At 32.9% G+C, this 14696-nt stretch overlaps 1 protein-coding gene and 1 long non-coding RNA gene across 2 annotated transcripts; both read right to left on the minus strand.

The window, feature by feature from the left end:
- Window positions 1-205: 205 nt before the first annotated feature.
- Window positions 206-1426, minus strand: LOC122318243 (EID1-like F-box protein 3). Its single transcript, XM_043135449.1, has one exon. It carries the CDS (start codon window positions 1372-1374, stop codon window positions 547-549), a length of 828 nt encoding a protein of 275 aa, XP_042991383.1. The 5' UTR covers window positions 1375-1426; the 3' UTR covers window positions 206-546.
- Window positions 1427-9886: 8460 nt separating this feature from the next.
- On the minus strand, window positions 9887-10808 carry LOC122319357. The gene is made up of 2 exons (XR_006245064.1): window positions 10479-10808; window positions 9887-10137 (listed from the first exon to the last, which is right to left on the minus strand). It is a non-coding gene; the product is annotated as an uncharacterized LOC122319357 (long non-coding RNA).
- Between the last annotated feature and the right edge of the window lie 3888 nt (window positions 10809-14696).

A 14696-nucleotide genomic window follows, 5' to 3' on the forward strand; every position in this document is an offset into this window, starting at 1 on the left:
ATCAGTTTCTTTCTATCAGTTTTATTAAAAATTGGCTTAATAACTAGAGCTTCTGTTAGTACCAGGATAGCAGAATATATATATATATATATATAGTATTTAATTAATTTAGTACCGCCTGCCTCGACAGTACTTCTTGAGATCGATCATTTTCTCGTGCACGTACGTACGTTACATGCAATATTGCAAGTAATCAACTCAATCCTAAAAGTACTGCACGTATGGTTGCAGGAGCATCTTATTGAGCCAATACGCAATATGCAGGATGCACAAAACCTACCTCCTTCTATACATCCATCTATCATCAATCAAGCATGAAATTTATACAAAAACAAAACAGGGCATCGTGACCTCATGACCAATTAATGCAAGAAGAAAATCAATCACTCTCTGAAAATTCCTACCTACTCTCCATTAATTCAGAACTTCACGTTAGCCTCATTACGTGCGGTCCACCATTAATTATATGTCCAGCCTCATGATCCACCAAGGGATTTATTCATCTCCATTTTTGAACCTGTTAACTCATGATTACTTGATGATCTGTTACTGATCGCCTTCCATCCCAGTCTGAGTATCGATATTCCCGCCCTTACTACCGTTGTCTTCATCGTCGCTGTTGGTTTTATCCTCGTCGGACGATAACGGCACCAGCCAACATGTTCCATGCAAGTGCCCATTCACACACACGAAATACTCCAAGCCCCCATCGTGCGAGCCTAGCCGCCTTGCTGCGCTCTTGGGCACCAACCGAGCCGTCGTCATGCTCCACACGCGAGCCCCACAATAAGGACACCTCACTCTGTCCTCCAGCGCCGCCTGCCTTCCGATCAAGCTCTCCCTCGTCGTCGACCTGGTGAATCCCTTGAATACGCCTCTGTAAATCCCCAGTTGATCATCTTCCTCGCCCGTAGTGGGATGCTCGCACGGGTCACTCACGTACAACAAGTCTCCCCGACACTTCTTGGTCAAGAAGCTCCGTCCCGAGGTTTTCGAAAACCGAGTGGTCTCCACGAAGTGACCTGGCGAGGGCTGATTCACCTTGAAATTCCGCGTTGATTCGCAACCACAGCAGAAGAACATTAGCTTCGCGAGGGCCTGCCACCCGCCGCAGAACCGACCGTGGGGCGTACCGTTGGCCAATGTGTCCACCATTCGCGGTGCCCGGTACACGCAGAGCTCGCGCCAGAGCACACGCTCTGCTATGGCTCGGAGCTTCCGATTGACAGAAGAGGTCAGGCAGAGAGTTTGAACGTCCCATTCGATGGTCTTGAAGAGGAGGACGAGAATGCTTTCGTTGAGTATGCCGGACTCAGATGATTCGGACCCTTGACTCGGCGGGTAATTTGATTTGAGGCGCTGCTCCCGACTCATTGCGACATCGCCGGAGTTTCAGGGCATCTCCGCGCATGGATATAAACATGTGTCCAAGTATGACGCGTGGCGTGCAGGGAAATGGCCGGTAAAAGCGAAATAGATTCCTGTCTTTGAATAGGTAGCGTGTCGTGTTACTATTGGTGAGAGAACGCGTGTAGGTATTTATTGCTGAACTTGCAGAACTGACGTGATAGAAATTCTAAGAATAACGTCACACGTGTCCCGTTGGAAAGTGCTTATGATAGATTTGAATGATAAAATGAAAATTTTAAAATTTAAATGGAAGTTAAATAAAAAAAATATTATTTTTTAATATTATTAATATTTTAAAATTTTAAAAATGAATTATTTATTATATTTTATATAAAATTAAAAAAAATTAATAATAATATTAAAAAAAATTTATATCTCATCTTAATTATAAAACCTATCCTTACGCTTGAATTATCTTTTTGGTGGCTCAAAACTCAAAAGTACCTAACGTCCATCCTACGTGTCTACTCGTTTTGTGCCTTTTTGACACGAGTCCGACAGAAATAACCATATCTTTTTATTATCTTAATTCTATTCCATCTCGGCTAATAATGGTTCCACACGTGGATAATGCCAAAGCCTAAACACGTGGTAAGGATATGGGACCAAAAGAATTAACCAATGAAAAATGATAAACTTACTTTTTATTAATAATTTGTATACAATTGTGTAATATAATTATATTATTTTAAATTTTATTTTAATTTTATTAATGATTTAATGTGTTTAAATATAATAAAAAATTATTATTATATTTAAAGTAATTTATAAATTATAAAAAAGTTGATGATGTATTATTATCCTCAACCAATTGAAAAAGTGAGGGCCTAAGTGCAAAATTAATAAAAACCCAATTTAAAATAACAAGAAGTGTTTTTCTATCAAAATTGATAGAAACATGCCAAGATTTATATATATATATATATACTAGTAAAGCAGCACGTGCGATGCACGTGTACCCAGTCGATATTTTTCTTAAGTGTAACAATTTAAAAATTTTTCAATTTAGCTATAAATAGACAGAATTTCATCTATATTTTAACAATTTTCTTCCTCTTCATAATAAACATATAAACAACAAAATATTACACTACACAGATATAAACAACAAAATGAGTTATGGATTTATTTTTCTGTCTAGGTGTCATTTGATAAGTAAGTGTCGGTTAGAAGTTAATGAGAAATGAGGGATTCTCCATCACTGACCTGAAATTCAGAAGCTGTTTCACTATGTGCTTTTGCTCTTCTGGGAACACTAAAGCATATCAATAATTTATAGAAGCAGATAATAGCACAAATTGATTAGGAAATGTGTTGATTACATATAACATAGCAAATTACTTCATTTTAGTACACTGCAGGTAGAATTCCATGCATATTATGCAGTAGTCATCAGTTCATCTTTAATTATGTTATTACTACAATAAATGGCAAAAGTTCAAAATGTCCTAAAATAAAGAACAAAAGAAATAAGTACATCTCATTCAGTATACTGAAGCAACTGAGGTTATTCATGTGAATCAACATGTTTAACAGGAGAGCAGCAACACTGTCATGATTGTTGATATCTTGATCCACTGGAATTTTTCCAAATAACAAGCAAAGATTTTACAAGTGAATTGTAACTAAAAAATTTGTAAAATGACAAGTTTCAATTGGGATTTAGAGAACATTCATGGAGGAGATGAATAAAATTATTAGATCTAAAATACCATCTCTTAAATACAATTAGTATTTCAGATTCATATTACGGTTTTGTAAGAAATTGTGCATTATTAAAGGAAAAATAAAATGGAACACATAGAAGATCTAACAGAAGATAGAAATACAAATATGAATATTTGTGAAGTATTATTTTATTATGTCGAAGCAAAATTACAGAAATTTGAGGCTTTTCGCCTCAATCTTTAAACGCTCTTGCTCTTCAAAAATCTGCATGCCTTTCTTATCTAAAGGAGTAGCCACTCGAAAAGAAGATTTAAGCAAAGATTTTAAATCTCTGTTATCTCGCTTTAGTGCTTCCATCTTCATGTTGGACTCCATAAGAAGCCGCTGAAGGATAGCAATATTCTCGTGGAGTTTGTCAACCCCACCAGTCCTGGATTGTAGTCGCTAAGAATATGCGACAATGGCTGATGAGTATCGGGTACCGAGACTCACAAGCTCGTAGATAAGTTCATTATCTGACTTATTAGTCAGATCATTATTAGATTGCATAATAGCACCTACGGAAGAAGCAGAAACAACTGGTGAACGAGGTGCAGAATACCTCATGTAGTGGTAATGAGAAGATTGCTGAGCCATTGCAAAGTGAGAAAGCAGAAAGAGATTGCAGAGTAAGAATGCAGACTAATTTCAGAAAAGTGAAAAAGATGAGATGCGAAAGAAGATGAACTAATAATTCTTTTATAGAGAAAATTATGACGACTCATCTCTTGTGAAGTATTTCTCTACAACAGACAAGAGCAATGTAGTATCATAGCTGCGGTGCCTGACATCTACAGAAGAGCAAAGTAGTGTCATAGTTATGCGGCGCCTGACAACTACAGAAGAGCAACGTAGTATCATAGCTGCGGCGCCTGACAACTACAGAAGAGCAACGTAGTATCATAGTTGCGGCGCCTGACAGCTATAGAAGACCTGTAAAAATTCTACAGATCAGAGTTGTCTGGTCTAAAACAAAGGGTCACCGTTTTTGTTGAAAAAAACAGAGAGAGAGACAGAGGTTAACGGTTTAATTTTGATGAATTCTCTACTAACTATGTCATTTAGAAGAATATTTAAAGTATATCGCTTATGTTTTTCTGAGGCAATCGAGAGCTTACCACTGAAATCGAAGATCTCAGACATGGGTACGGCTGAAAAAACCTAGGAGGTCGAATCCGCACCGTTTTCCACCAGAAAACCCTCCAAAGAAAACAAAAAAGAGAAACCCAAAGAAGACAACGGCCAAAATCTCTTTGTACAGAGCTTTAGGCCAGGAGTTCATGAGAGTAACAAAACTACCAGGACATGAAAACCCTATGAGATAGGGCAAAAAAAGTAGAGAAAAGAAGTGAGAGGAAAGAGAAGGTGAGGAGCGAAATGATAGAAGTCGGGGTGGCTCAATGGGGAATACTTTTATGAGTTTTGTTATATGCAAGCACAGTTGCGTACTAATCTGTGTACCAATACTGATTCATTCATACTTCAAATTTAAATTAACATTGTTTTCAATAAAATCTACTTTTTGATCAATCATATCACATTGGTGTACAGATCAGTACACAATTGTGCTTACAACTATATTTTTCCTACTTTTATTTCGTTAGAGGAATGTGGGAGGTTTGTGTACGTGACAATACACACAAGAGAAACCCACATGCAATATTTTTGTGCTGAGAAGTGGATTCTGTCCCACCAAATGAAAACCAGCCGTCCTTAAAATGGTTTTCGGTTTTTTTTTTGTTTTGTGAATTACGACTTGTTTGGATGCTCAACTAAGTCTGTCTTCGACCCGTTACATTGTTAGATTAACTGCTCTACTCGCAACACTATGAACATGATATAACATCATATTTAATACATTATGCTACCCGTTTATTATATTTTCTGAAATTGTCTATCTTTATTTTTTAAAACTAACAAATATAATAGTACTTAACTGTATTTTTTTTAGTTTTTTAATAGTAGTATATTTCCCTCAGAAAAAAAAAAAAAAAACAAAGCTCGTGGCCGGAGCAAAACATGTGATCACTTAAATAAGATGGCCTGGGGCATATGAAAAGTCTTATGGTTTTTTGTGGCGTTGGTTCAGTATTTTTTTTTTTAGTTATTTACTTTTTTTTAAAATAATAATAATTAAGCCTTAGATTTGATAAATTCAATACGTTTGACACAGACAAAGCCAAAAATACTACTTCAGTATTTTATATTTTAATTGGGTTTTTTTTTATTAGTTAATTAATTAATTTCGGAATCACAAAATGTAAAATTGGAATTCAGTGCAAACAAGCGAGACCCACCGATATTAATAAATAATTATTCTCTAAATTATTGCCTGGTCGCCGGCCCCGGCGTCGGCCCCCTTTTTTTTTCATAGGCTCCAAAAACGTGCGAGAATAACGTATCATTATTCCAACCCATGCAACATATTCCATGCACAATTGCACACGCATATCCACGTCCTTGTGAAATATTGTGGAGACTTTTGAGTCTTTCTATTGACTTTTTGGCATGGTGAGGCATCTAAGAAAATGTTTGCTCATGGATAGAGGTGATGTCGATTAGCCCCACTTTGCACTATGTAATTAACAATAGATAATATTATGAGGGAGCCTTTCTTTTCTAATGAAGTCTCTCATATCGCTCTCAATAGTATTTCGGTAGGGTCCGGCATGCATGTGCATTTTTGTTGTGAAAAAAAAGTTAAAACCCTACTGTTTAAGTTCAACAAGATATTTAGTAAGACAAAATAATAAATTATTTTGTTATATTTTGAGATTATTATATTATAGATATGTGATTATTATAGATTATACATATGGAATTTTTATTTATATATGAGATTTTGTCATCTATATACATATAAAATTATTATATTATAGATTATTAGATTATGAATATGAAAATAAATATGATTATCGCAAGTTATTGAACATTAGAAAAAAAAATTAAAAATTAAAAAATAATAATATTTTATTATTATAGAGAATGTGATGGTTAATTTAATATAAATTTTAAGAGTTAAGTGATTAGCTAAAAAATAAAAAATTACATATTTTTCAAATTTTAAAAATTAAAATAGTCAATCTAATGCGAATGCTTTGAGAACTTAGAAGATAATCCAGCTACCGTTTTGAATTTGGTTCGTAAATTAAGCCAGCACGTGAAAATGCTTTGAAAGCTCCTTCAAGTTGTTGACACATCTAATAATTATCAGCACCTCTATGTGTCGAATGATACATGCACGTTGGCAGGGAAGATGTAAGAGAGGGAGAATATGCCAAATCATGTACCGGAATCAATAACACGTGTACATAAGATGGAAGAGTTTATTTAATTATTGAATAAAGTTAGTATGTCGATCATTTTATCTCTTTATTTCGACTGCTTACGTATTTAATTCTTTTTAATTTATGGTGCAGGTGGGGTGTCGTGCATTGAATCCAAAAGCAATCCTGCAACAAACGATTCGGTTCCAAAGATCAAATCAGGTACTAATTTTTCATGGTTTTTATTAGGATCTGATTATATTAGAAGAAAAAGATTTGAACCATAGTAAGTTGATAATCAAGAACTAACTGTTGTTTTGTTCTTTGAATGAACATAGGTCTTTGTCTCCTCAAAACCAAATCTGAGCGAGAGCTCTTAGATGTGTCGGTAGGAGGGAGCTTTCGAGAAAGGGACTTAGCACCAACTTTCCCTGTAAACTTTTTTATTCGATAGAGATTAGATGAGCATCATGAAAGTTTTAAAAAATTCACGTAATGGGTTTTCAACTATTCAAACGATGACTTCTCCATTGTTCTTATCCGATTCCACCTGTACCGCCAAGAAATAGAATAGTTTTATTCACCATTAATAAGGATCCTTGACGTTTATCCGCTAATTTTCATTTTGAATTGTATTAATTTCGTGTTGAGAATTTGTAAATTTGAATTCAAAGCTGTCGATCATTATATAATTCAATTATTTATGGGCTCCATCGTTACAAACGCCCAAAATTATCGAATGTAGATTAGCACAAACACTACAAGAAATATGTTATTTAGCCACGATTTTCCTCCCCATGACAACCGCTGGTGGGAAATAGATGGCTTATGCCACAACAAGTCAACAACGAAATGGATATTTTGTTTAGTTTTTTACAATGGTAGTTGTAATAGTTATAGTTATATATATATAGAAAGCAATCCAGATAGTAGTTATGCATAATGTCACAATACAGACACCCAAATGGGTCACTTTTTGGTCCAACAGTAGACCACTATTTTAGTTGTCTCTATTTTATGAGAGCGAGGGGAGTGGTTGAGGACCAAACCAATACTCACGTTTTGGAAAAAAAGAACCTAAGCATTTCTGTTAAGAAAGGGATTTATCAAAGCCTATTGAACAGTCTTTTTACTTTGTCAAAGGAGAGTGGAGCCCCATGTCCCTCTTCTACTGACCTGTGTGAATTGTGATTAGGTGGGTTAGGGGTCATTCAAAAGTACATCTCTAAACTATATGCCATTAATTATATTAGATTACCAAATTAGTTCTTTTCATTCTTTATTACTTCTTACTTATAAATAGTAAAATTATTTATATCATTTTTTTTGTTTATCATTAGAATAATTTTCATCAAGCAGCATATTATATATGTAGGTTTTTTTGACACATCTTTGTCAATTGTCCATTACCACAGGCCAGTACCGCCAAAGGTTGCTGGCCTGGCCTCCTTTTGGAATAATATTTGAATATTAAAAGTCATTGATTCCAAGGCTCTAAAATTCAAATCACCTAAATCGCCATTACGTCAAAGTGAACCACCTAAACCATTATACTAATAATGCATTTTCAAATCGTTATAATTAAATATTAATATAATCCCCAGGCCCCATCCCTTTTTGTTTTCCTACACACTTTTTCTAAAATGATAATTTTTACATGGAGGTGTGGATAAACATTTAGAAGTGGATTGAGGGTGATCGGCTTAAGTTCATCAATGCACGTCCTTTCTGTAAATTTAATGATAATGTTTATAAAAAAATTTCATTATTTAACTATTAGCATATACTTCATTTAAATTGTTTCAATTCATATATGAATTTTGTATAAAATTATATTAAGAATTAAAAACATAAATAAATAAAATTTAGAATGTCGTAAATTTTTTTTTTAATTTATACATTAATAATGACTTAAAATTTAATAATAATGTTTATAAAAGTTTTTTGTTATCTAGATATTAATACACAGTTCATTTAAATGTTTTTGCTTAATATATCAGTTATAAATAAAATTTTGTTGAGAATCTAAAATGTAAAAAAAAAAATTAAAATGTTTTAAAATTCTATTTCTTTTGTTTTAGTGTGACCCGTTTCTGGGAGTTGTTACAAGACAGTCAATAAATGTTAGTTTCCTGAATAATTTAATATTATTTGTTGGGAGTTTGATATTCAAGCTATTTTAATATGTGTATATAGAAAAGAAAGTTGACATACTATATATCCAAAATGATCATTTTGAGTTATTTATTAAACTAAGTAATAAAGGCACGACTATTTCATTTGTCTTTTTCAATCTTGATATCTAAACAAACCCTACTTTTTCGAGTTTGGTGTGCACATTCAGAAAAGAGGTCAGATATTATGTGTGTTTTCAAAACAAGCAAAATATTGAATAAAGTAAAAGTAGAAGAGAAATGCCAACTAATTAAATCAAAGGGTGAAAGTACAGTAATCACATTAATTGAAGTAGATCATATAGATATGGATGCATGACCCCATGCATTTGAAGTTTTTTAAAATCTTCGACTGTACAAGCTGTTAAAGGTCACAATCTAGTGATCAATAACTTAACATATATGTTTCCTAATGTCTCTGTCCTTTGAACCAGCTGGCAAAGCCTCTCTCTCTCTATAAATAGTTCTGCCTTATCTTCCAAGTAAACAGTATTCATTGTTTTCAAAATTAAATAGCCTTAATATTGGGCACCTGAGATCATCTTAAAGTTTGATGATTGGTATAACCGTACAAGAGCTCTCTCGTATCTTCCAATTATTGGTTTTGAGGGTCCGTATGTAGCAATTCCTCTGTCCCCCAAAGTATAATTATATGTATCATGTATATATATCTATAGATAGAGGAAATCAAAGATAGATCAAGTTGAATATTTTGTAATTAATTCTATGTATCCATTTTGTAAGGTCTTGGTTGCATGCTTTAATTTGGCTTCTCTCAAAACTAAAAAAGAAAAAAAAAATGTTTTCGGTCCAAGATAATATAACTCCTCCTCCATTTTATTCTTCAAAAAGATGAGGATATATTTGCACCATGATGACAAGAAATATTATATTAGAATATTATATAGATCAATGGTGTTGGCAGTTGGCTAGATGCCAAACAAACAAAATCAAAAGAAGCATGCATATATAAGAGAAATACTATTTTACCGTCTGAAGTCCACCGCTTAAAATTCTTTTAATAATTTTATGAAGGTCTTGTCCTATGGAAATACACAAACATTGATTTTTGCACCAAGTTCAGATGAATTGTTTCTGTATGGGGCTCCACCAATGTTAGGTTAGATGTCGACTTGATCGTGACTCTGCTCTAATCATGGATCAACCTACTCCACTCAACTTGCCCACTTTCCGTCCAAACCAAATACTATCATATATATCTTTCTTCATTGGAAAAAAGTTTTAAAGAGTTATTAAAAATTTCATAGAGATGAAGAAATTCACATATATATAAAAGCGATCCGAGGCTATCGTCATGGTGCACTTCTATGACTATAATCATCGCCAGCTTGTCGCATGTGATCCTGATACAAGGCAGTGAGAGCAATTTAAAATTAAACATTTCAGGAAATTTTTAACTCTACCAAACACTTCAATCAAGCAGAGTAATAAAAAACCCATTAGGCTTTCCTAAGCAAACAAATGAAACATTGGTTATGATAAACAAATACATAAAAAACAAGGCACGAAGTTGAAATTATTGTGATCTTTGAGCCAATCGGAGTAATATTCTCCTTCCCCTGCAAACAAAAATCACAGAACATATCATCAAATCCATAAAGAAAATAATACATAAATTAAAAAAGTGCAGAGAGAGATCAACAGAATAAAAGCCACATATGCTTATATGCATATGATCCGATAGATCATTTTCTCACAGAAAATAACCTCAACAGAAGGAATCAAAATCATACGGATGTCCATCACACCAAAAAAAAAAAAAAAACCCAAAAACATTGAACAAAATCTTCCGATTTTGATGGTTCAGTAAAGTAATCATTCAAACATTCGTCGTTTGGAAAAAAATTTTTGAAAAAAAACTTAGCTTTGGGAAGATCCATCGGTATTCTTCTTCACCGACCTCTATTTCTCATTCAGATGGAGGATGGTATTTCTCTGCCTTTGTCTCCATCTTCGTCTTCGTCGGGCTGAGACCGGAGGCATGCGGGGTTGAGGTTGGAAAGGAGGATGGATGATCAAACCACGGGTCAGAGATCCGACGCGAGAGACCGTGCTTCACTGACGGAGGCGGTGGTGTCTCTGTTTTGCTTTGCTAGAGGCGAGGGTGTGGCGGTGAAGAGGAATAAGTGAAGAGAGAGAGAGAGAGAGAGAGAGAGAGAGAGAGAGAGAGAGAGAGAGAGAGAGAGAGAGAGAGAGAGAGAGAGAGAGAGGTTTGTGAGAAATGAGTGTGAATGTCGGATAGGCAACAAGAACAAAGAAGAAGTGATAAGTTCATAGATGTGACGAAGACATTGGAACACGGAGGTGGAAATAAAAAGATCAAAACATTTGTCAGCAAAAGAAAAATATAAGCAAACCAATCGAAATTTTGGAATAAAAGTAAGGGTAAAATTGGAAATGAAAATATTAGACGAAAAAACTATACCTTAAGCTATTGGCACTTATTAATAATAAGATATATACAATATATATAAATTTGATATAGCTTTCAAAATATTTTACAAAAATATTTATTTTTTAAAAATAATAACTTAAAAAATATAAACATATAACTATTTTGCAATCTATATATAATTTTTTTAAAAATAAAGAATAATTTTATTGTTGAACAAGCTAGCCTTACAACTTTTCACGAGATACAATCATTTAAATATAAAATAGAATTTCTTCCACATCTATAAGATTCTTATGAAGATATAAAAGTTTCCGAGTAAAAATATGAGTTGTTTTATTACAAGCTCTTCTATATAAAATTAAAACTGATTATTATAAAATACATAGAGGTAAAGGGACCTATCTATAAGGTATTGACTATTTCATAAATATATATTTTTATTAATATTCATAATTTTGTTGAACCCAATGGCTTTCAAAAAAAAATTCTTTAGTTTTTTTATATATTTTCAATTTATTAATTATTTTTAAAAAGTTGATCAGATAATTTAATTTAGAATAATAAATCCCAATGGTTTTTTTTTTAAATCACTATTTTAACTTCTATTTTCCTGAATTTAAATAGTTTCATTTTTTATAACTTAATTAATCTACAAAATTTATCGAGAAAATTTTCAACTCGAGTACATATAGAGATTATTTTAGGCCTCGTAACTTTTGTCAGAGAGAAGTAGACAAGGTCACAGCTGTCTCCTTGTGATTCCCTAATCTTCCATCGTGTCGTTTGTACAGCACCCATACTGCATCAGTGCGATTTTTCGGTAATTTCACTTTTCGTCCTGCCGCCGCATCTCTAACCCAAGAAGTGTCACGTGTGAAGCGGCACGTGGCACCCCAGCATCTTTCTTGCTGCATAATTGAGCATGAGAAACGTACAAGTTTGTTTTTACACTACAAATTTTTATTTAATTAATATGTAATTTATTATTATAAATTATAATTAAATTCACAAATATTTAAATATTAAATTATCATAAATTATAATTAAATTCACAAATATTTAAATATTAAAATATAATTAAATTACATAATTAAATAAAATCGTATAATATAAGATTTTTATATAAAATTTCTCATTAAATATAATTTTGACATTGAGATTTTAGATAAACACATGATTACTTAAAAAGCAACGAACAAACTGGATAAGACTCGAGTCGTATAGTAAAAACGTTACAATTTATATAAAAATAAATTTATAAATTAATATGATTGATCAATTCACTTAATTTATTTTTCCCTTTATGCAATGTTCCCCCCACCCCCATATTTTTATTTTCACTTTCTCTTTCTTAACCCTCTATTTTTAGTGAGTATTGATCCATAAGCCATTGATAGTCACCGTTGAGGACCAAGCCAGCACACACCTTCACAACGGTAGATCATTAGTATTGGTTTGGCCAAATACATCTTTAAATTTAGCTAATATTAACTTGAAAATACATTTGCCTATTTTATCTAAATTCAATCCCCATATTGGATTAGCCATTCATTTTATATATAATAATAAAATATTATTAAATTAATATTTTTTTAAAAAAATATTTTTATCACATTTTATAATTCTACCAATTTAATATTAAGCAATATTATATTATAATTAAATTAATATTAAAAAAAAAACACATTTTCAAAGCTCATTTAATCCTAACAAAATTCTATCAACTAATTTTTTTACTAAATATCTTAACCAAATATCTAACAACATATGAGAAGTCATGCAAAAAAAAAAAAAAAAAAAACTGCACTTACATAAATCGATATGAAGAAAACACCTTAATAACAAAACACATACATAAACACCTAAAGAAAATCTATACTTCCAACATCATCTTAATTACAAAATATCTACATAAACAGAATTAGGAAATCTGCACTGCATTCTTAGCCATCTTAATTACAAAACATATACATAATCACCTAGAGGAAATCTACACTTCCTCCATCATCTTAATTACAAAACGCCTACATAAACACCTAGTGGAAATCAAATATTCCAACACCATCTTAATTACAAAAAACTTTTACATAAACACCTAGAGGAAATACATAAATTTACACTTAGTTACCATATACAACAGTTCAAAAATAAACCCCTAGATTACACATAACAGCAGTTACAAGTGATCAATATACATCCAAAAAATCAATCAGTGGGTTCCAATTTGTCATGAAGTTCCAAAAAGTAGTCTTCCATCCAAAAAATAGTCTTCCATTTCATAAATCAGTACCAACTGCAAAATAGACAGACGGAGCAATATTAATCTGTATTTTTTTTTTACCAAAAACTGCAACTAATAATTGTTTTCGGGTGTGCAAAACCATCAACTCTTCAGTTTATTAACAAAAAAAGCAACTACCAAATATGTTATCAACATTCAACATCATGAATAGAAACTCTTCAGTTTATTAACAAAAAACAGCAACAAAATACCATGGTATTACCAGGTGTGCAAAATAGCAACTCTTCAGTGCACTTCTCCCTCCTCCAGCTATTCCATTTTATTCAATTCATTCCTATGTTTATCTAGGATTTCAATTTGAATTGACTTGAAGTATTCTTGATGCACTACATTCATGTTATCAACATTGAACATCATGATTTTCATCTCCATCTTCTTCTTAAGTGAGACTATCTCAGCCCTGTCCCTATCAGCCTTCATTGTTGTCTCCCGTCGCTCAATCATCATTATCCTCCTATCATTTTCCATGTTACTTAACTTTTCATCAAATTGACTATTACAAGATTCTTCGCATTTCCTCTTTCTTCCCCTTTCTTTTTCAGATTTCTTGCCTAGTGGCCTCTCTAAATTGGTAGACATGCTCTCATTTTCCTCGACATCTATGGCATTGGCAACTGGAATAGTAGAGCAAGTAGTCTTTCTCTTTGTTGGCAAATTATCCATATGCACTTGGCACTTTAGTTGGTGCTTCAATAAGTTCCAACAATGATCCAAATTATAGTTATTTTTTTGTGTTGATCGGTACAATGTCTTTGCCTTGTCAATCTAAACACCAATCATAAAAATATTAGTACATATTACAATCCAAATTTATGATAATTAAAAACATACATTGTCTTGTTCATTGGTACCGCTTGGATGCATTGATTCAACTTGGGCCAAGAAACCACAAAACTTGTTTGTGGCTTTTTGGATAGTTGACTATCGATTAGTCAACGACCCCACAGAACGTTCAGGCCAATTAGGTTTTTTATAAGTATTGAAATAATCATGGATTCTTATCTACAATTAAGTGGACTTTCGATCTGTCCTCTTAATAGTGTCTATACTAATATTGAGCCACCCTGATACAAGGAGGTTGTCTTCCTCCACAGTGAAGGACACACCCGTTGGGATAGTTTAGTTCGTGCCCTTACTTGCCCATCGAGTTGTGTCACTTCAACCTCAGGATCAACATTATCGTGCAAGACACGAGCCATGAGGGGGTTAATAATACCTTCTCCACCACTTTGCAATAGTGTGGTGAAAAAGGGTTCCCCAATAAGTGTGAATACATCCTTCATAAAATAGTCATCAAGTAATAAAGTCAACAGTCAGCAAGTAAATTTGGAAGATAGTTAAAACAGTAAGCCAAAATGACTAAAGAAATAACCATTCAATTAACTATTTTGTTTAAACAGGTTTTGACTTCAACATAGACA

The sequence above is a fragment of the Carya illinoinensis genome, chromosome 8 (genome assembly GCF_018687715.1).
Source record: "Carya illinoinensis cultivar Pawnee chromosome 8, C.illinoinensisPawnee_v1, whole genome shotgun sequence".
Lineage (NCBI taxonomy): Eukaryota > Viridiplantae > Streptophyta > Magnoliopsida > Fagales > Juglandaceae > Carya > Carya illinoinensis.

Excerpts from the sequence above, each read along its gene's own strand:
- LOC122318243 (XM_043135449.1), bottom strand. The coding sequence starts at position 1,374 with ATGAGTCGGGAGCAGCGCCTCAAATCAAATTACCCGCCGAGTCAAGGG.